At 38.1% G+C, this 23,928-nt stretch overlaps 1 protein-coding gene across 1 annotated transcript; it reads right to left on the bottom strand.

Annotated features, from left to right (window-relative positions):
- Positions 1-853: 853 nt before the first annotated feature.
- On the bottom strand, positions 854-23,928 carry Sypl1 (synaptophysin like 1). Its single transcript, XM_021179525.3, has 6 exons — positions 23,863-23,928; positions 23,522-23,593; positions 12,335-12,462; positions 11,185-11,392; positions 4,456-4,647; positions 854-3,164 (listed from the first exon to the last, which is right to left on the bottom strand). Exons 1-6 carry the CDS (start codon positions 23,911-23,913, stop codon positions 3,030-3,032), a joined length of 786 nt encoding a protein of 261 aa, XP_021035184.2. The 5' UTR covers positions 23,914-23,928; the 3' UTR covers positions 854-3,029.

The raw sequence follows: 23,928 nt of genomic DNA, 5'->3' as shown, positions 1-23,928 counted from the left end.
TATATGACAAAATCCAGTGAAAATACAAGCCACAGATGGGGCGAACACTGCAGCCATGTAAACGCCAAGGGGTTACTACCAAGGTGATGTAGGGAACTGTGTACATCAACAGGAAAAGTCTCACAGAAGACAACTCAGCTAAGGGTTTGAGAAGGGAATGCAGGAGAAGCAGAGGAGCTATAGCTAACCTAAAGAGAGGTCAGCCTCAACAGCACCCATAAACAGGCTTTAAAACAAACATGACGCTTCAAACTCAGAGCAGTGACGAGTAGCCCAGCAGCATCAAGTACTGATGAGAATATTCATTTCTGAGCTAGCTGTACCAATTCTATCTCCATGGGGAACAAGTTCTTCAAGCAATATTTTATTTCTTTTAAAAATCTGGTACATATAAAGTTCTTCGGTATGATTTTACAGTCACCTGTTTCTGGAAATATTACATAAAAAATTATAATTATGCCCCAAACATAAAATATCATGTAATTCTATCCCCACCTTTTACAGATTTAAAGATCTTTATCTAGGTGAATGGTTTTTAAAAACAATTAGTAACGAGTCTGTTTCTAAATAGCTCTCTCTCTGCAGCCTGTCTTCTGGGACGTTAAAGCTGATCACTTCTGTCCTAGAAATTGTCTCTACAATGGTCCCTAAAAAACAGCGAGGAGGGGAGGCTAGCAGGAGCCCTTTCTGAGTTTACTCTCATTTCAATGGACTACTTTTTTTTTTTTTTTTTAATTTCATTAGCCTTGTCAATATCTGCACCAAGAGAAAAACAAATACACCCAAACACTTAGGACTGATTAAGGGAAACCAAATTGTAAACATTACCAAGGGAGAAACTTAGATGCTTAAAGCTTTTTCCGCTTCTCAGCCTGTGTCCCCCAGCCCCTTGGACTCCAGGCTGTCTTAGACACAACTAACATTTATAGAGAACCTGTGCTGAAGACATTTCAAAACCTCTATACCCATTTGCTTTTCATATTTTTTTTTCAAGTCAGTTTAAGAGAAAAAAGATTTATGTGACTGTTTTACCTGCATGCATACTGTCTGTGAATATATGTAGTACCCGTAGAAGCCAGAAGAGAACATTAGATCCTCCTAGGAGTTATAGCTGTTTATTAAATGTCATGTGGGTCCTCTGGAGGAGCAGTCAGGGCTCCTAACCCCTGAGCCATCTCTCCAGTCCAAGGTCAATAATCTTTATTTCCATGTTTTCAGATACAAATATAGGCTTCACCTTGTTAGCCAGCTTGGGAGCTGGCCAAGGACAGGTTCTAATCCCAGCAGTTTAGCTTCAGGATGGGGAGGGAAGAGGAAAAAGGAAGAGGAAGGAGGAGGGAGGAAAAGATGGTATAAGAGAGAGAGAGAGAGCAGGAAGAGAGTACACCTCACTGACTGATATATCCCAGGCTAGCCTTGAACTCCCCAAGCAGGCAAGGATGACCTTAAACTATGGAGTGCTGAGATTCGAGGCTTGGGGTGCCATAGTTGGCTTATTTATGCAGTAGTGCAGAAGGATGAACAGGGCTAGCTAGACAAGCAGTCGTCCAACGGAACTATGGAGACATGCCTGGAAGCTGTATCTCCTCAGTCAGTAATCTGTCCTATTTGAGTGGCCAATTATAAAATATTTACCAGGAAGACAATCTAATAGTTATATTTTTCAAACAAGAATGAAATGTCTGAACCATTTTAGTCTGTTCTATTGGCACTTAAAATTACTATTGTAATTCTATCTCCTGCTTTGAAAAGAGGTTCCATTTTGCAATGCTTATACCTTTAGGATGAAGAGTTCATTGTAATATAACAACGGGGCATTCTTTATTTTAACTTCTTTATTGTTTGCTTATTAAACATACATTCTCAAACTGACACTTTGTCATGAATAAAGCAACAAAAATGGGGCAATATCGTAAGATGTGCTTTGCATACAAACATCATCTTGTAAGAATAGGAAGTCTGAATCCCTGTACAACAAAAAAAGTCAGCAACAAAAAGCACTGCATTCTGAACAGACACAAATGTGTGTGTAAAGACAGCACACACACAATACAGCTTACTTAGGTTCCTTTATGAGCATAATTCCTTAATCACCCTTTTGTGAAGAATGAATCTTAAGAAATAAATCTGAACTGCATTTATTTTCACAATATCAATGTTAAACTCAGGAGAAGAAACATCATTGACTAAATGTTAAATGTTTCAAACGTAAAAGGCAACCTTAATTTTTAGTAACCCTCTAAACAGGGTCTAGAAAAAAAAGTAGATTTTTTTCTCTTGGTATGAACAAAAAGAGAGTAAACAAGCATGATGGAGAACGCCTGCATGTATAAACCCATCTTGGGAACTGTGCTCTTTGCAAGCCTAAGAAACCACCGGAAATAATGAATATACCCATGCAACACAAGTGCAAAGTTATCTCTACACATTTGTTACAATTTTCAAACTCTTGCTTCTAAGACAATTTTAGTACACCTAATAAGTACAGCAGATCATTTAGAAAAACAGAAACAAAATATAGACCCAGTCTTTGCAATTCAAAAAATTTTTAACATGAACAATGTTCAAATATAAAATTGCACTAATTTTTTCTAAATATGATTTATGCAATCAAGGTTTTCTTTAAACAAGCCAAGCCTTAAAGATATGATGTGTACAAACTAACAGTAGTGTATTTTCCAAACACATTCTTCCTATATTATGATACGACATAACTGTTTTCTGAATGAAGGTTTATGTTAAAGTTTATGGTGTAAACACTTTAGAAGCAACTTAGTTAAATTATTGTTCAATTAAAAGTAACATCATCTCATAACAGGCTCCTGAATTTTCAAACTTTCATGTAAAAATACATTTACATCTTAAATTTCTAGAAAAGGCACGTTTTATGTAGAAAAGCAGCAAATTTTTAAACCCACCAATTTACTGAAAAAGCCATTACTTTTTATTAGAAACAATAATGCTTCTCAAGGTGTTGGCAACAAGGCATACTAGAGCACACATTTCATACAGTGTATTTCTCCCCTTAGTTACATTCCAGAAGTGGGTGGGCCACCGCCTTGGCTGTGGGAAGCTGACGTATTTGACGGACTGTGTAAGCTGGTCTCCTTGTACACAAACCAAGCATTTCCTCCCCAAAGTATCATATTCAGAAAGCCAAAGATCTATAAAGAGGAAAACACATAAAAATCTAATGTTTGCTTTCAGATACATACAGAGTAGAATAAAAATGAAGACTACATACAGTCGACTGTACAAATTATGGATTGCTAATGACTTATACCCAACATGTTAAACCTCTATAACTAACATAAAACAACAAAAATGAAAACCTTTTATTTCTGCATGTAGAACTTCTGATTACATCTGAGAAAAGTGAGATCTTCCCTTTATTACTTTGAATTTAGACTTTGGTATCCAGGGTGAGGAGGGTCGACAGGGAGCCGAGTTTGCATCTTTTACGTTTGTACTTTTCTTCCATTGACGCTCCTCCTTCCTTCCCTCTTCTAACTGCTCACTGCTATTCCAACAGCTGGAGCCAGATTGTACTTTATATCCTACCTCATCAACACGGAAGAATTTCCTTTCCACATACTCATAGGACTAGATGAAATTTCAGAGGGAACAAACTGAACCTACCTATGCCATTTAACAAAGGTCTTCCAACACTCCATGATGTGACTTATGAAGTAAGAGTAGAGTAAGAGGCTTGCAGTACTATGTAACTAAAGAGCAAGTGCTTTACAAGTCTTCGTGTAAGTGCACACAAAATTCTTCTGAACTTGCTCTACTCAAAGCACTCTGTTAAGCTCCACGTTCTGACTTTTACATTACAAAGTTATAAACACGAATGTGGGTAAATTGCTTTATAAGGCAGTACTGGCATCAACTTATGTAAAAGTATTTTCTTAACAAGCCTTCCAAAATAGAAAATGCTCAACATTATTGATAACAAACTTCAGTTTGATGAAATAGAAAAATATTCAATCAATTTCATATATTAAATTTTACAAATTTAAGAAACTTTAAAACTATTAGAGTTTTATGTATTCTTAGTAAAACAAACTTAAAGAGAAGAGGATCAAAGTCAGATCTAGTTCAAAAGCTGTGTCTCCTAAGAGGAATATAATGCATGAGATATATATGTTTTCTTAGCTGTATAGTGAAGCTAACAATACCATCTTTCATATTCCCCTCAGAATGGCTGAATAACTTAAGATACTATAACACAGTGGGTGGTACATCATTATTAGCATCTTCTTCTAGTCTTTATAGCTTGGTTACAGGTCATATTTTCCATATATATATATATATATATATATATATATATCTCCTAATTAGAACCCAAATGGCTGAATAAAATCAGAATAAATTTATTCACATTACTGAAAGTTCCTGCTTTCTTAAATGTTGTTCTAGTAAATGAAACAAACCATGTAAGTATCAGACACTTACCACAGATACATTCAGGGACCCCATACTAGTCACAGAGGCAAAGTAACAAGACACTCCTGATTCTGGGTTACAAGGATCAAGTTCCTCAACAATCCTGTGTCCAGTAGCTACTTTAATATCTGTAAGAGCTTTAGCCCAGGCTGAGGAACTCACCAACCACAAAAAAGTAGCAACAAGAGTAACAATAAAGTCCTAGAGAAGAAAAAGCAGTTAGTGCATAATCAACTTAAAAGTAGCGCATTTCATATCAGCAATAACGAAATCAGGATTCCCTTTAATTCCACGGTATCAAGAAATGGATGGTCTTCATAATTTACTCTGTATAGAAGGTCACATTCTGTCTAATCACCATTGGTATTTACTGTCTCTAGCACCATGCCAGAGACATAATAAGACTTAATCATCATTTCCTTATAAGTCTGTAACTTAAACTTTTATTTATATTTGAGGCAGGGTTTTGTTAGCCCTGAACTCAGAGCAATCTTTTCGCCTCCTTGCAAGAATGGCTGGGTATTCCTTTTTTTTTTTTTTAAACTTTTTATTTTCTATTTTTACTTCTAATTTTAGTGAGTGTGCACACCTACATGTGTTCACATGGAGAACAGGAGTAAGTCAGTGCCTTCTTCTATTGTTCTCAACCTTATCTGTTTGAGACAGGGTCTCTTACTGACCTGACATTCCTCTTTTTGAATTAGGCTGTCTAGCCAGCAAGCCCCCAGGACCCACCTATCTCTGCACTCTACACTAAAACTAGGGGCCCACATGGCATGGGTGCTGGAGATTTAAACCCAGATCCTCTTGCTTTTACAACTGCTCTTTATCCACCAAACCATCTCTAGCCCTTAAGTCCACTTTTGACGCAAAAAGGCAAAGTTTTGTAAGTTGTCACCATAATCTTGACTATCTACTCTTAGAGTCACACTTTATTCTACTGTCAACAATTAAGTGCATTTCTCCATATCTTTTTTGTTTTGCTTTTTTGAGACAGTATTACAATGTAGTACTGGCTGGCCTGGAACTGAATATATAGGCTAGGCTGGCCGCCAGCCCACAGAAATTCATCTGCCTCTGCCTCCAGGGAATTAAAGGTGTGCACCACCAAACCAGATGTTGTGTTCATTCCATAATGTCTCTTGATCATCATCATTGCAAGTTGCCGACCCTGCTAAGACCTATAAACTGATGCTATCAGTTTTTCTCTTTTAACTGTCACTCAACTTTACTCACATCATTACTTCCTTTAATTATATTCTGTTATAACCCCTTGCATACACAAATAAACTCCCTTATCCTCCTATATTCAGATAAAATTCTAAGTCTTGCCAAAAATAATTCTCCAAGAAATCAATTAATGAAGTAGTTAAAAAATACAACCAAGTCTTTTTTAGTTTTATAACTATGAATTTTAAGAATGTTCATTGTATTAGGAGCTATAAAAATGGCTCAATAGTTAAAAACAATGCCTATACTTCCAGAAGACCCAACTTCAATTCCCAGCAACCATATGGTGGCTCATAACTGTCTTTAATTCCAGTTTCTGGGAATTTGACACCCTCTTCTGGCCTTTGTGGGCCCAGCAGGCATATGGTGCACAAACACCTATACATATAAAATTTTTAAAAACTATGGGGTTTTAATTAGGGAGGAAGAGGAAGTTAAATATAGAAGCAAGGTAAAAATAGCAGGATGTCTGAAGTCATGCTGAAGTTATTATCTAACTGCCTAAAGTTACATAAGTCTGTGTATACATGTAGTTTAAATGAAAATTTCCCCATTTAGGCCAGCAATGTTCCCTGTAAGAGCCAAGAGCCATAACAGACTTGCTAACAGAAACGCCAACACCAGGCATAAGATTTGTGGTCAGGGTTGTCCAAGAAACTTCCCGCAAATTGCTGTTGCCTTTGGTTGTCCCCCAGAGATGCAAGGTCCATTCCTATTGCTGAAGACACTATGCATTTCTGATACAGAACCCAGAGAACCTGAGCTGGATCTGACCTGAATTTTGCCTCCTCCCTGAGGACTAGCTTTCATGGTACCAAAAGGCACCATGCAAAATTCTAAGAGAGAAAAAGCAACCAATAGACCTATTCAGCTATAATACCTATGAATCACAATGACTAACATGGTATGTATACCTTGGTCAACACCAAGTTATACAACTGAATGTAAAGCCTCCTCAAGGAAGGAGGAAATCAAGCCTGACTGGAAACCTAGCCAACTACCCAGCAGTAGAGAAGTCATGGAATTTGGAGGAAAAGCTATTAACTGCCACTTTACTAAATGAACCAGCATAATCCCTAACTACACTCTAAATATCTACCTCTATACCCACAGAGAAGTGTAGTTCTCACTGCTCAAAGAAACCCTCTCTTTGCAATAGGCAGAGACGGTCACAGAAAACCACAACTGATCAAAATGTAGGGAACAAGAGAAGAAAAGGAGGCAGAAAGACTGTTAAGAGACAGAGGAACAGGAAGTTTGCTCTGAGATTATGTCTTCTAGAACTGTCAGAGAAACTACACCTATGAAGTCTATCAACATGGCTGCCTAGAGATCTGAACAAGGATGACATAATAGACATGCTAGTATGGAAGGAGGAGAAGCCCAGGTGGTCTCAACCCTAGACAAAGAACAACAGACAACTAAGGAATGGCCAGGGTAAGAGAAACAGTCTTCCCCAGTGAAGAGGCCGATTGGTTATCCAATATCAAGTGATCAGTTGAAATCATCTACATACAAGCAACGGTATATGAACTGAGCAGATTTTATTTATATATTTAGGAAAAAATATACAACAAAAATCAAAGAAAAGGATACCATGAATTTGGGGGTGGGGGGAACCATGGGAGAGGTTGGAGGTAGAAAAGGGAAGAGGGGAAATGATATAACTATAATTTCTTTTTTTTTTTTTTAAACTTGGTAATTTTATCTTAAGTTTCAAGGGTAATTTGAAACACGAAATCATGGAATTATTTGTTAGCTGTCTCTTTTTTTTTTTTTTTTAGGTAATTTCCTCAATTACATTTCCAATGCTATCCAAAAAGTCCCCAATACACTCCCCCCATAACTATAATTTCAAAAAATAAAAAATTACTATAAAAATTTAAAAGAAATGCTCACTATAGTGACAAAAAGATGAAATAGTTTCTTTTGAATTTCAATTGTTTTCTTCTGAATCCTGCTATTTATTACATTCCCCAAAATATAAATGAAGGTTTTAATATTTAATACTGGATATTTTTTATAGAATAACAAGATAAAGAAAAAACTAACAAAGCAACCAACTTCTCCTTATCTAATCTTTTCTGCTGGACAACTGAAATATTGTTCACTAGACTGGTTACAAAGACCTAAATACTTGGAGTAGACCTCTGTACCATGATGTTGAAGGCACCCTGTTTGGATGTCTGTGAATTAAAGGAAATGGTCTGAAGTTTATTATAGCTTTGATATTCCTCAAAGTATGAGCTCCTGTTTGTTAACAGCAAAGTTAACTCAAACCAGTTAGTTCAAACCCAAAACTGAGTTCTAGGGCTTTAAAAAAAAAAAAAAATCAGTGGAATTAAAATTTAATTATCTTGGACCAGTGAGAGGCCTTAACAGATAAAGGTACTTGTCACTGGGGCTGACAACCTGAGTTAGATCCCTGAAACCCACAAGGTAGAAGGAGAGAGCAAACTCCTGCAAGCTGTCCTCTCACCTCCACATGTGCAGCACACTGAAATATATGCACATGTGCATACACACTGAAATATATGTTTAAAAAAATGAAAAAGATTTGAATGATCTTATCAGCCACCTTTAAGTTACACAGTGAATAAGTATTTGTGCTTAGAGGACAAAACCAAGGGCTAATTAGACAAACACGGATATTTGCATTTAAGCTTTCATTAATTCTGGTCCTTTTAAAATGCACAGATCACAGAAAACAAGTATCATGGCCAGCATTCTCTGAATTGTGGGAACACTACCCCTGTACTCCTATACTTTCTAAGTACTTCTTTTCTTTTGGAAACCCAATAAAATATCATAGTAAGCAAAATTCCCCAATGCTAAATTTATAGCTTTGACCAAAATGTCACAGTTCTTAATTTTCAGGTATTTACTTCTTTTTGAATTCTTTTTGAATTCTTGTTTTTTCTGGTTATACTTATTTTTGTGTATGTGTATATAAACCTTGTATATAACCTCGTGTGTGGAGGCCAGAACCGAATGTCAGGTGTCTTCCACAGCTGGGCTCTACTTTTTGAGGCAGGGTTTCTCACTGAGCCTGGAGCTCATGGATTTGGCTAACCTGACTGTCAGTGGGCACCAGGGACCCACCTGTCTCCACATCCTCTGTAGTGCTGGGGTTATAATTTATACTTCCTTGTGAACTCAGATCTGCAACGGCCTGCAGAGCAAGAACTTTACCAACTGTGGCATCTCCTCAGTCCACTGGTTCTACTCTTTAATTTGCTGATAATTACATTAAGGCATCTACATATTTCAAAAGTAGGAACTTTTCTGAGCACAGCACACAAAATAAACCTCTGATGAATGAAAAGTGAGGAATTACTGTGGTCCCTAAAAATTATGTCCTCCTAGACTCTCGTCACATAGCAGTCTAAGTAAATGGTTCTACCTAGAGCTCTGTGATGCAGCTACCTAGCGCTTCTGGGATCCAACCAACAAATCAAAACATTTGTAGAAGATTTTGGAATTTGAAAATCCCTTTTGCCACGTTTCATTTTTGATAGCCCTGATTTGGTGTACCACTATGCCATCTGCTACTTAATATGAAAAAGTGCTATATTAAAAAAGAAAACCTAGACTAAAAACTTTGAAACTAAAATACTTAAAATACCTTAGTACAGAATCAACAACTTATGCTTATTAGTCACTAGCACCTAAAGGCCAATGCGACATTTAAAACATGAGTCCTTTTTATACTTATGAGTAAATTTAAATAATTAAAAATTCAACTTAACTTTAAAAATTTATTTTATTATTTTAAATTTTGTATGCATGTGTGTGTCTAGGGGCACTGGATTTACAGAGAGTTGTGAGCCTAACACGGGTCCTGGGAACTGAACTCAGGTCCTCTAGAAGACCAGTGTGTGTTCTTAACTGCTGGGTCATCCCTCCTGATCCTGCACTTTAACTTTTATAAATAAGAAGCCCCCATTGTGCTGGGCACGGCAGTGTACGCCTGCATTCCCAGCACCTAAGAGCAGAAGCAGCAGGAGGATCAGGAGGTTCAAGGTCATCTTTAGCTACTTAGCAGGCCAGCCTGTGCTATATGAGACCCTGTATCACAAAACCAAAAGAAAACAAGAATAAATACTTCTCTATTATACGAGCAAAAACCATTGATGAGACCAACTCTGGAATATCTGTATGATCAATAACAACACTCTAATATAGAGACTTACTTCTGAATCTTTGAATCACATACTAGATTGTTTTGATCATGTAGAAAGCTCTCTAAAACTACTTCTTAATATTGACTAAAGTATATTATTTTTTAAATTATTAGATAAAATGCAAGAGAAGGTTAATTTTTTATTTAGTAAAAAGGAAATTTTTTGGTATAGTGACAAAATACAAAAAAAATCTTTTAATAATATAAATTAAAAAAAAATCTGTGATCGATCTAGTCACTTTTTAAGGCAAAACCTAAAATGTTCAAAGCTACAGATTCCTAGTTTGTAATGAATAAACATTTTAAAAAGGTAATTAATAGCCAAGAAGCATTTGAATGAATACATCTAGCTTTCTTATACTTATCTAGACATAAATAGAAAATCTGTACAATAAAAAAATGTTTTTCTTCTTTACTTACCATTTACATTCTTATGATCCAAGCAGCAAAAATTAAAAATAAGTTGGTAAATACAATTTATCTTAATAATTCCTTCATTTTAAAACAGCCTTCTATTTAAGGTCAATTCACAACTTCTTTAAAGACTTCAGTGCTTTTTTCACAGCTACAAATGCCGAGTATCACAAAAGCCTCCACACTATCACTGACCTTTATAGTGGAGGTCTAACATAGACCATGGCTAGAGTTGCCATTCATAACCCAGGACAGTCTATTCCCTTTAATATCAAAGATTATTTTTATTTCTAGCTCAGTAGACTCTGAAGCCCTTAAAAAGGTATAAGGACTTCAAATCCAAATCCTTTGCTGACATTCAAAGGTTCAAATGTAACTTACTGATACCAGTGATAATGAATATAAGAATAATCTGGGCCAGTGTTTAGCATAAAGGCAGCCATACACAATGTATAACATAGAGGGTCAGGCAGAGCCACACTCTAAAGAACGCTCTATTTTAAAAGGTCAGATGTGAACCTTGGGCCCCAGTTCTCTGAGAAAGACCATGAAGATCCCTGAGAAACCCAAGTGACATAAGGGAGTTTGGAGAAAAGGAGAAAAGGGTGAGAAGCAGAAATGGGACTTGTACAAGTTGTCAAATTAAAAACACTAAGTTCTTAAACGTTTGCTACTTAAAACTTAACAAGTTAACAAATATTTGAGGGTTTTCTAGGCTTAATAAGAAATCCCTGAAGCATGAACAGACTGAAAATTGAAGTGAACTTAATAACTAAAGCTCTCCTCCTATCAAACACATATGCCAACCATTTGTATTTCTAGTAGGGAAACCATCTGCAGTTACCTTGAACTGTAACTTACTTATATGTGTGCATACTACTTTTGAACTGAGACATAAAACGGTTACTTACGATCATGGGCAGTTTGCGACTATCCCGGTAGAGGTTCGTGTAACCAACATAGAGCACAAGGGCAGCAATGCAGTACAGGAACACAAAGACTGCAAATGTAACGTAGAACTGTGCAGAAGAGGAGTAATCACCTATGAGGACCTGCTTTTCCCAGTTCACGTCACACACATTGACATTTGGAGGTGTATGAAATGATGCCTGATTCAACCTATTAAAAAAAAAAGAGAGAGAGAGACTCATAAATACACAAATGACTGGACCCTCCTAACACTAAAATACTTAAGCAGAATATTGCCATTTCAAAATATAATCCCCAAGTACACTAAAAACATTTTCTTTTTGAAAAAGACTTAAATATTTAACTAAACCAAAAGTCTCATATTACATATACCCCAAATTTACTCAGTAATAGGTTTATGACAGATTGAATCTAAACTGACTATAAATGGAATTAAACACTTTAACATTTATCGTATTAGAAGGAGTTATAAGAATACTTTACAGCTCACACTTCTGTTCTAAGAGGCAGAGGTCTATGGCACTAACTCCAGGAGACCAATTATGATGATAGTCTTCTTCTTTGTTGTTTAAAAGCTATTTTCAACCAACCTGCAGACTCAGTTTTAATTTTTACTTCATGTGTGTGGATGTTTTGCCTGCATTTATGTCTGACTACCACCTGTGTGCCTCATGGCTGCAAAGGCCAGAGTGCATCAGGTTCCCTGGAACTAGAATTCAGACAATTGTGAGCCATATGTGAGTGCTGAGAATTGAAACCTAGGTCTTCCAGCCCTTAACTGCTGAGCCATCTCTCCGGCCCCATGGTGCATATTTTAACCCTTGATTAACTAGCTAAATGAAAATTTACACTGCCTTACATTTCCCCCATTTATAAATTATAAAACCAGTGTCATTAAAGATGGTTACTGTACAAAATGAACGGTTAAGAGATGGAAAACCTTTGATGATTAGTAAATGGACCTAAGTCCATTTGGTTGAGGCAGGGTCTTGGAACGCTCCTCCTACCTTAGCTTCCCAAGAGCTGAGACTGATGAGATTGCAGGCCTCTGCCTGAATCCAGAATTGTTAAAGATCCTAATGAGTAAGTATGAAGTCAGAGCAGCTGTTAAGCAAGTAAAAGATTACTCACCTGAATGGATAACCAAAAGTAGCTGTCACAGTCTGGTTCTTATTGCCACCAACTTTAGGACAGTTCACTTGAATTTCTGTTTTGCCCTTAAACCCACCACAGGTGGCAAAAGCAAAGATGGAGGCAAACTATATAAAATGAGACCAAAAAAATAGAAAAACAAAAGAAAACAAAACATTACTACAACCAAAACAAAGGCCATTAAAGCCTAAGTACATGATCATTAAAAACAAGTTCATAAATATTCTAGCAAGTACTAACCATACAGTAAAAACTTTATAAAAACATGCGAATGTCAACATGTGAGATTTTACCTTCCCAACTACAATATACTAGCCCATACAATATGAAATTCAGAGAAGACTTGCTGGGCATGGTGGCAGAGGCAGGTGGATTACTTTGAGTTTAAAGCCAGCTTGGTGTACACAGAGTCAGAGTTCCAAGTCAGCAAGAAATAAGAGACCCTGTCTCAAAACAAGCAACCAAAACAAAACAAAACAAAACCAAAATGAAAATAAGGCCCATTTTCCCCTATCAAAACTTTAAATGCAAATAAATTGAAGGTGTTTTGGTTTTTGAGTGCAAGCAATCAGTGAACTGTTGAAAACAAGAGGTTGTTAGGAAAGAGATTCTACTTCATGAACTTGTGAATCATCACTTCCACATAGTTCAGGGTTTGAAAAAGCAGCTGGAAACAGATTTCTTGATTATGTATATGCTTAAAAATATAACAAAGCTTCCTTAAATTCTACCTATAATTGAAAAACCCAGAAGCATCCTAAATATTGCGAGAGTCATATAAACTAGAATTCATTTGTACAACAGAATAAGCTTTTAGTTACTACAATATTGATGATTAATGAAACATTCTCATTACATAGAGAATTTGTTCATACAATTTACTACACTTATATCCACACCTACACATAAAGAGGGTAAAATCCAGAAGAGTTATACATGAAAATTTTAATACTGTTCATTTCTCAGTGCAACACAAGACACAAGATTTAACTTTTTTTTGTCTTATAGATTGTTTTCCACAACTAAAGTACTTTGTTTTGGGTGCTGTAGTATCTGAAATTTCAACACTTAAGTAAATGTCAATGGTTCTTGTTTTCAAAATACACATGGACTCTATTTACCACCACTTCCTAATCTAAATGGCCAGCATACCAACCTCCTGGCTGGATTCTGCACTAATAGCCTTAATAGCAGTGTTCCTGATTCCCGCTCTGCCACAGTTTCAGTGCACTACTAACAGAACAGCCCTGCAGTTTAAACCCACACATAAGGCAGGATAGTACCTTCCTCTAAAGTCCTCAAACAGCTCCTAAGTTCTTTAACGTCTTTTCCTTCCCCACTATCTTTACCTCACACACTGCGTTACTTTTTCCTCTTCATTATCATTCCATGCATTACATATCTGCTAGCTAGTCACTAAACAACTCCTTCAGTGTCTTCACTGGCCACTCCCTCTAACTGTAACACATGCTCACTTCCTCAGCTCACTATGCTGATGTAATCTTAGCAGAGACGGTTCTCCCCTACCACCCTTCTCTAATATTATATGTACACTGTTCCATTTCTTCTTCAGCACGTTCAAGATTGTCTATGTACTATACTTACTGTTTGTCCTTCCCAGAATAGAAAACTAAAGAGATTTGGGGTCTCTTTGCTAAAAGTTACACCCATCAAACAGTAGATACATTTTTATGTGTAATTCCTATCAAAGCCTATATAGTGCTAACTATGTGATGCTGTAGTTTGGATGAGTGTCCCTAGGTCCCAGTACATACTGCCAGCCGACAGCATAATGGGGGAGTAGTAAACCTTTAGGAAGTGGAGACTTACTAAAAGAAAGGTCATTCTTTTCAAAGAAATATGGGAAACCTGACCCTATCTGTCTCTTTCTGCGTCTGGGTTGTCTTGAAGTAGAGCTGCTAAACCAAGCACTACTTACCACAGGTCAAAAGTGACTGCCAACGATAGATCAAAACCACTGAAACCGTGAATCTAAAACCTGTCCTCCTTTTAGGTAGATTATCCTCAATTATTTTGTTACAATAATGGAAAGCTAGATATGGTTTCTCATGAATCATTCCAGGGTATTAAATCTTACAGGGTATTAAATATTATAATCAGTATTGTAATAATAATAATAAGAGGTTCCTCAACAAAGAAATACACAAAAAAATAATTTGGTAACACATATGAAGAGCCTGCGGTAATGTGTACATACAGTTTGAGATATTCTGTTAAGATTTCATATGTATCAACAGATATGAATATTCTCTCAAAATAAATATACATGAATATATAGAGTAGGAGAAAAGCAAGAGCTGAGTCTTGGGAATAAACTCACATTTAAGGTTATTAAAAGTAAAAATAATGTAAATAAACTGAACCAATAGATCAAATTAAAGCCAGAAACAGGTTGGAATCTTGAACATTTTTACCTGATAGTTTGCCACTGCACGTCACTGAGCAAGGACGGTGTTGACCATAAGGTATGTCTAGATCCTTTGACAATTCCATCAAGAGGAAAAGCTGAATTTCCCTTAAGTTTTACCTATACAGAGTTCTGAATATGGCAGAAGAAACAGGTTCCTTCTAATATTATGTTATAATAAGACTGCTATTTCTGGCATATAGCTCAACTGGTAGCTTATTTGGCTACCATGCAAGAAACCCTGGTATTGATCCCAACATGGAATAAAATAAGCATATCTGTGATCCCTGTAATTAGGAGGTAGAGGCAGAAAGGACTATAAATTCAAGGGCACCTTTGGCTACACAGTGAGGTCTTTGCCAACCGAGATACATACGACTGCCTAAAACGTTTAAACTACCCTCCCACAGCCAATTTATGTTTCTTGTCTTCTCTTGAACGTTCTCATTACTTCACGAAGCCCCCTGCCATGTTGGGAGGAGATTCAGACTATTCAGATGCTGGTGGGGTTTGTTTTTGAGAAACAGTCTCACTAGTCTAGCCCAAGTTAGCCTGGAGCTCATTGGGATCCTCCTTGAGTGCTAGAAGCACAGGCATGAGCCACCATACCCAGCATGTAGGTCTCCCCTGTGCCCCATGTCACATGCTAGGGACTGAACCCAAGGACTGCAGCATGCTCTGCCAAGTGCTCTACCCCTATACCCTTAACCCCCTTCAGGCAAATTTTAGAGGCTTTGCCTATAACCACATGACTGAGCTTGAGGATAAGAGATTAGTACAGCCCTGGCTCATAGCTGACAATAACCTCAGGAGAAGCCCTGAACCCAAACTCCCAGATCCCTTCCACATAGATCCTATGAGATAATAAATATCTGTTGTTTTAAGTTGCTAAGCTGGGGTAATTTATTATACAGTAGTAGATAACTAGTAAAGAGCTATTCAATAAATGGTACAAGTGAGTTGTGAACTTAAATGAGAAAGCTTTAAAAAAAAGAAAATCTGCGACAATGTAGAGGAATTTAAAATTCTTTTAAAAAGCACTACCATAAAACATAGGTAATTTCAATTACAGATAAAATAAATTAAGATAAAAAGTCAACTTCTGAATATAAAGCAAGTTACAAAGTAGGTGAAATACTTATAAGAAAAATGTCATAAAGGACTCAATTGTCCAAAGCTCTCAGGAGACCCTTTCTCAAGTACTGAGACTTACATATGTATGTTCACAGTAACACTGTTTATATCAGAGGACTAGGGAGGGAGGGAAAAGCAATGGGAAAACAGATTATAGTGGTATACACTTACAACTCAAAGTTATATATCAAAAAAGATACAGATGTAGTCTAATAATTACCCTGGCTCCCTGCCGTCTTGCCCTGCACTCAAACCATCTTCTAAAAAGATGTATATGCATTAGTCAAAGGTTTCCTTGCATGTGTCTGTGATCCACCTGAGTGCCTGGTGTCGTTAGAGGGCTGAAGAGGGCAACAGAGCACCAGGAACTCGAATTATGGATGGTTGTGAGCTGCCACATGGGGAATAAAACCCAAGTCCTTGGCAAGAACTAGTGATCTTAATATCTAAGCCATCTCTCCAGCCCCTCATTCTTAGAAAAGGAGGAGGACAAAAAGATATGGGAAGCATAGCTTGTCACATTAATATAGATGAGTTGCAGAAACCTAATGCTGAGTTTAAAAAAAAATCATGCTGCATAAGATTATACAGAAAATGAAACTTGTAAAAAGGCTTTTGTTCTGAAGCTAAAGAAAGCCTCACTTTGTAGATGAGGCCGGCCTTCAACTCACGTAACTGTGTAACTTGCTGTCTCCACGTCTATGTTTTGGCTTGCACCAGCATACCTAGTCTTGAACCATCTTTTTAAATCTGCTCGTATCACATCCACAACTCTTTGTTTTGGCATGTAACTAGATTTCACTGGGAGTTGCTAAAACAACTTTTCCTGTTTCTAATCTCATTCCAATCATCACACATCTTGTATTGTGTGGGCTCTAAAGAATTAAATTCAATAAAATAGCCATCAGCTACTGATGGCTGCAGAAGAGTGAGTGTTGCCATCTAAACTGTGACATGCTGTAATGTGAACTATGCCATAGATTTAAAAGATTTAAAATAAAAATACACAGTCTGGGGCTGAGAATGTAGTCAATTGTTAAGGGATCTTGCCCAGCATGTACTAAGTCCTATGTTTATAACGCGGTACTGAATAAACGGGAAGTAGTGGCACATGCCTGTAATTCTAGCATTCTGGAGGTGAAGGGGGATCAGAAGGCCGAGGTCAGTCCTGACTACACAGGAACCTTTGTTAACACAACATTCAATTACTCTGTGACTTGTATATTTTTGTTTGCTTTATTTTTTTGAACAGAGCTATTTTAGAATGATGTCACACTAGTCTGAAATAGCAATCTGCTCATGTAACCCTAGTTTAAAGGGACTCCTCCAATACTTTTCAGGTCTATATTTAAAAAACAAAACCAATACTTTCCAAACATGGCATAAATGGCATGGCTCATGCAGCTGCAACTTTTTCTTTCTAGATCTGGCTGAACTATGTTCTCTGTCAGGTACTGTTATTACTGCACATTGGACTGTTCCTGAAACACACCAGTATTTATGTCTTTGTTGTACACATTTCCTCTGAGAATGCCCCATTCCTGATTTTTTTTTAAAGCTTCTACCTATTTCACTGTGATAAAACTGATAATTCTCCTAAATTGCTATAAACATTAATCCATTCTGTATTAACTCTACGGGTAGTATTTTTCTTGTGTATCCTGTTATATAAAAAAAACAAAGACAAACAAAAAGCCACCTTAGTTTCTTAATGTAGCAATTAGAGAGTACTGTACTGTTGTATCCAGTGTTGTGTTCACACTCGCAATTCTTGTATTCACATTACCCAGAAAAAAAGGCACAAGGTACACATTTATAATAACAGAAACACCCAAAATCATTTTCAGAGTAACTATACAACCACCCCTCTCTCTCTCTTTTTTTTTTTTTTATTCTACAGAATGTCTGATCAAGATTAGAAGTTATATACTAGCTGGACGTGTTGGCATATACCTTTAATTCTAGCACTTGAGATGCAAAAGCTGGCAGATTTCTGAGTCTGAGACCACTTTGATCGGTACAAGTTCCAGACCAACTGGGGCTTTGTAATGAGACTCTGCTTCAAATAACCACAAAACAAAACAAAACAGAACAAAACAACCCCTCACTACCATGACCAAAACAGTAACTTATATACTGGATGCCCATCAGTAAAACCTAACCTGACCTGACCTACATCTAAGATTTGTATAAATCTTTCAGTTTGTATTTTTAAAATGTAAATTTATCATTAAACCCAGGGCACCTCACATAAAAGCTGGGCTTCCTGATAAGGCAACACCAGAATCACATTCGCATACAGAAGTAATCAGATGGAACAGAAGTTACATTAAAAACGGGGCAGGACCTTTCCACATTGGCTCCCTCTCTATTGCAGAATGCATTTTAAATCTGGTAGTCACACTTTTTCCCCCCTTTCACACAGTTCACTCACTTTATCTGGGTAGCTCTATGAGCCTGTTAATCTATACTATTAACACTATATTAATAAATAAGTGACACTAGTTAGTTCCTTGCCCTTTCTGTAATTTATTTTTCCCATCCCCAGCTACCCAAGAATAACGACAGCACAGACATGGAATTCAATCTCCAGCTGGGCATCAGCTTAAACATTTAAACTTCTATTTATATAGTTTTAGACAAACTAAAACCTTACTGCTGAGCCTGGATATTAAGAAGGTCATATGTGAATGTAGTAAACTAGCTATTCTGAATCCCATACTTGGAAGGACAAAACAATAACTTCACTTAATTTCTTATATTTAGTGTTCATATATTCCAATGTGAGTGTCCTTGTCTAGACAGATTTATGGAATAAAATAGATGTAACAAAACTAACGTTTACATAATGTGGTTTGAAAATGTCTGCTATGAAGTGTAGATTGATAATCTATTCATGTACAAAAGAGAACTGGAGGCCACGTTGTAAGACAGAATTAAGATTCTACTTAATCAAATTAGAAGTTGCGGGGGGAAGACATTATTGCAATACCATTTAAATGCAGACTAAAAATATAAGCTGGGTGTTTGGCACGCATGTAGAAGTCCATTACTCAGGAGTTAGAAGCAGTAAGATCAGGAATTCAAGGCCAGCTTCAGCTATAAAGTAAGCTTGAGGCCAGCTTGGACTATATGAGACCTTATCTCAAAAATCAAGCTAAAAAACCCAAAATATATAAATGTACATTTGTTCTAAATATACAGTATGTCTTAAGGTACTAACACTGAAATGTACGCCCAAATTACAGATGCATAGAGGAGCTTTGTGCAAAATTTTTACACAGATGAAAGTTCATGCAGAAAAAAATTGGTGACACCTGGTGTTTTTAGTAAATTATCTATCCTACATCCAGAGTCACGGTACTATTTTCTATTTATACAGCTTACTCCTCGGAATTCTACAGGAAAGAACTGGAATTAATCTAATTTATGAGTGCCAAAATAAAGCACTTCTAGTTGTAGGATCTTCACTGTTACTCAGTGTCATCATTAAACCAAAGTTATCTATCTACATTTCTTTATGTTTAATATTTCGTTTTCAAAGTTAAGCAGTCAAAATATTTAGAAGTAGACCTGAAAATATACTGCAAGTGAATGTTCCTATAAAAAAACACATTTATTGTTTTTACTAAGTTAAACACTGAGAACACTGACACTTCAAGTTACTCTCATGAAATGAGTAATGAAATCAGAATCAAAATGCTTATTTAAACTCCCTGTACTTCTGCAGTACAACCACACAAACTTCTGCTAACAGTCCCATAACCCGTCAGGACTTAGATTCCTGAGACAGAGCTGAAAGAGCTAGAAGTCTTTTCTGATTAAGAATGATTACGAAGAGATCATTATGCTGCAAGCATTTGTCATCTTTATTCTTAAAACATGTTTGGTTGAGTTCAGCGCTATATATTCCAAGGACTATAGATATATTTGCTTTAAAATCATTTTCAGGGCCAGTGCCTTAGCTGCTGGCCACTAAGTCTCATGACCTGAATTGGATCACTAGGTCCCGCATGGTAGGAGGAGAACCAACCCCAGCAAGTGATCCTCTGAGCTCATGTGATAAATAATAATAATGAAAAAATCCAGACTTTTCAATTATTTTCATGATCTTTGGAGTAAATAAGCACCATTGTTGCTGATTTGTCTGGCTTGTCATGAATAAGTTATAGTATGGAGCACTGATAAAATTTGTGTTTTTAAATAAAAAAGAATGGTTTTCTCTATATGTTTCAGTGTATTTGATAAAGGTTCAATTTGTCTCTTCTCCAGAAGGGAGATGGGTCCAGGTCTTCCTTGTTAGGTAGCTCTATCTTTTCTTAAGTGTGAGTGTGTGCGAACACACACACACAAGATTGCACTAACCTGTGCACACCTGTAATGGAGCCAGAGGCCAATCCAATGTGAGGTATCTTTCCCGTATTGCTCTCTACCTGATTCTCTGATTTCAGGGTTTCTGACTGAACCTGAAGCTTATTATTTCTGCATGACTGGCTGGCCAGGAGCCCCAGGGATCCACCTATCTCCATCTGACAGTACTGAGGTTACAGATGTGTGCCCGCTGGGGATCCAAACTCAGGTTTCTGCAGCAAGCACTTTACCCACTGAGCCATTTCCCCAGTCTCTCTACCTTTTGAAGTACTCATATCTAACTAGGGCATAGACCCAGAGGTTTTGTTGAGGTGTCTACTCTATGCTGTTTTTCATTGCCAACAATGTTTTTCTTATAGTAAAACATTAATCTCAGCCTGCATACCCCTGAGAGCTCCCAAGACGTTCCCAGGCACCTATAAAGGTAAAAACTCTTTTGGTAAAAACACTAAAACATTATTTATTTGAGTATATTGACACTTGCACTGATTGAAGTCTAAAACTGCTGGGCTTTAGTAAAAATCAGCAGTTTTACCAAAGTATATCCACTAACACACACACTAGCAGTTTGGAAATTAAAAGATTGACTTAAGAATATGTGTGACAGCTGGGCAATGGTGGCACACACCTTTGATCCCAGCACTTGGGAGACAGGGGCAGGTGAGTCTCTGAGTTGGAGGCCAGGCTAATTTACAGAGTGAGCTCCAGGACAGTCAGTACTACACAGAGAAACCCGGTCTCAAAAAACAAAATTGAAGAAAAAACAAGTGTTTGATGAAGCAGTACAAATTAGTTTAACAGAAGTGGGAAACACAGGGGGTTTTGTTGCATATCAAGTTATAATGGCTGGTTCTAGACAAAGTATTTAAACAAATGAGCTGTAAACTGAAACTAGTTTTCATATTTCTTTGTAATACACCACCTTTCTCTGATGGTCAACCTTCACTGAGTTCCTTCCCTTACCGGATATCTACCCACTTAACCTACATTAATACAGTTTCTGATTTTACTGAGACTGTTCTTGCTAGTGCCGTCAACGGTCTCCTGATTACTAAAAGCAAGGGGCATGCTTTGGCTCTTACTTTAAGTACGTTCTCCATAGCACCTGACATTATTGAACATTCTTTACTTGAGACTCTTAACAGTAATAAAGATGTTTCTCTCTACCTTCCTAACTATTCCTTTCTTCTTTGCTGGCAAGCTGAGTCTTTAGTCTATACCAGTATTTAAAAACTGTTAGGTTCATATATACCAGGGCCTATAGGAGACTGACACTTAAACTATGTGAAGGGATTATCTACAACATATCCTTAAAAACAATCCAAATACTTTTCTGCCACAGACAATAAGGCCATCACCAACCCAAGTGACAAATAGAACCATCATCATAAAAGTACTACTTCTATACATAGTTTAATTTCTAGTCATCTCCATCCTTACTACAATTAATTTTAGGTACGAATAATTTCTAAAGCAGCAGGTTTCTCTCCACGTTGGGCTATTTTTATACTGTTAACAACTAAAATTTTCTAAACAGGAAAATCCAATGATTGACTCGGAATCTGAGCTTAACTGGAAACTACCTAAATACGACCTGATATTCTATAGCTTGTACACATAGGACCTGATATTCTATAGCTTGTACACACAGGACCAGTTTTTCACAACTACCCTCAGAAGGAACAAGGGCTTTGAACTTGTTATAATCATTTAGAACCATACTTTTGCCCAAAATGTTCATCCAACCAAAAACCTCAACTTTTCCTCCCACTAACAGGACTCTATTTGCCTAGAAAGCCAATCCCTAGCTCACTAGTACTCACTCTTCAAATGTTCTTCCATCTATAAAGTCTTCCCCAATGATGCTTTCCGGTCTAACCTACTACTTTACAAGTATCTCTAATACACAATTTACCATATGGCATTTTTATAGTCTCCATTACATCCTTGAATGATCATGAGAAAAAGAGAGTTTGATTCACATCTGTAAGCTGGCATTCAGCACAGTGCTGGTATATGCTACCTACTCAAATATTTGTTGGGTAAATATTCACTACACCATTAACACTCTATAGTCTTACTACAAAATTACTGCCTGTGTAATAGGAGGTTTTCAAACTGAAAGTATTATTTTAAGAAGCTTAAAGATAATTTCAACACACAACGAAATTACTCCTATTTTAAAATATCCAAGAAAAGATATAAGCTGCCTCTTATTTAAGTGAAAATCTAAATTATTAAACTGAATTGTAACATTCAATGAGACTAAATGTTAGGTTCATTCTTAACACACATTGACTTCTCCCCTATGACTTTTGGAATTAAAATATCAACCTTCTTCTAAACTTAGGGTTGCACAGAAAATCACGTGTCTCTTGCCAGTTGCAAGAGCAGCATTTCAGTTTTCATAAAATTGAAGGCATAAAGTGTAAATACAAAAAATAAGAGCGAGCAGTCATCGGAGAACTTCAAGCTCTACGCTAAAACACACGCACGAAATGGGAGAGTTCTTATTTTTCACCCTCAACATGAACTGTGAAGGAATTAAACGTTATCGGCTATGAAAACACTACCTGACTGCACACGGGGCAAATAAATGCCAAGTGCTTACATTAACTCTTCAAGTCAGCACCCAACTATAGTGGGCCGCTAAGTTTGAAGGAAAATCGCAGAGCTTGATAAACTAGCTGCACGTGACAAGGTCTAACTCGTAAGTCTCCTTTGATGTTAATGATTGCTTGGCAGGAAAGGGCAGAAAGCTGACTTTCCAAGCAGGATGTTGCTATAAACAATCTCGACGTCCAGGCCAGGCGTTAAATGGGCCGACCATTTAATGCGTCGGGGCAAGGGCTTTGCCTCGGCTTCTCTGACACACACTATTTTTAACAGGAGCCCGTACCCGCCGCCAGCGAAGGGCGCAACCCAGGTCTAGCCTCGCCCGCGGAAGGCGCGGGCCTCCGGGCGGCCGGTATCAGTTGGACCGCAGCAGGAAATCCTGTCTTCCTTTGCGGATGGCCGTGGAGCCTGAGAAAAAAAGCGAGCGAGCTTCCACGCCTCCGCGGCTAGGGGCGGCCGGGAGAAGCCGCCCACACCGGCGACTCGACTCGACGCCGGCCGCCATCTCCGCCCCGCGGCCTTCGAGCGTGGGGGACTCCCTCACGACCGCGTCCCCGCCTCCCGGCAAGGCGCCCCGCGCTGGACCGGGCGAGGTCGGCGTCGCAAGCTGCACTCACCCACTCGAGGATCTTGATGAAGCCGAGCGGCTCCTTGAGCGGGTTGAGGTTGATCTGGAAGGCGGACATCCTCTGAGGGAAAGGAGGGAAGAGAGTCAGGACGCGGGGCGGAGGAGGGGAGCGGCGAGACCGGAGCGACTCGGCGGCGAGAGCGGGAGGCGGGGCCGGCGGGGCTGGGGGCGGGGCCGGAGGGGTGGGGCCGAAGGGGCATCAGGGCGGGACGGCCTGGCCTTTGGGGCGGGGCCGGGCGGCCGTTGAGTCCGCGCCGAGGAGACAGAGAGGGAGAGGCGAGACCAGGCCGAGGCGGGGCTGGGAAGGGCTGGCTCCTCCCCCGGCCGCACCTGACTCAGCCGGCTGAACCGCTGGCGAACCATGTTGGCTTTGGAAGCCATGCGTGTGCCGCACCC

Source organism: Mus caroli, unplaced genomic scaffold (assembly GCF_978045245.1).
Source record: "Mus caroli unplaced genomic scaffold, Mus_caroli_1 scaffold_14, whole genome shotgun sequence".
Lineage (NCBI taxonomy): Eukaryota > Metazoa > Chordata > Mammalia > Rodentia > Muridae > Mus > Mus caroli.
This window is presented reverse-complemented; position numbering and strand designations above follow the sequence as displayed.

Excerpts from the sequence above, each read along its gene's own strand:
- Sypl1 (XM_021179525.3), bottom strand. The coding sequence starts at position 23,913 with ATGGCTTCCAAAGCCAACATGGTTCGCCAGCGGTTCAGCCGGCTGAGT. Across the intron at positions 12,463-23,521 it reads TCATCAAGATCCTCGAGTGG|TTTGCCTCCATCTTTGCTTT; the intron begins GTGAGTGCAGCT and ends CATTTTATATAG. Across the intron at positions 11,393-12,334 it reads ACTTTTGGTTATCCATTCAG|GTTGAATCAGGCATCATTTC; the intron begins GTGAGTAATCTT and ends TTTTTTTAATAG.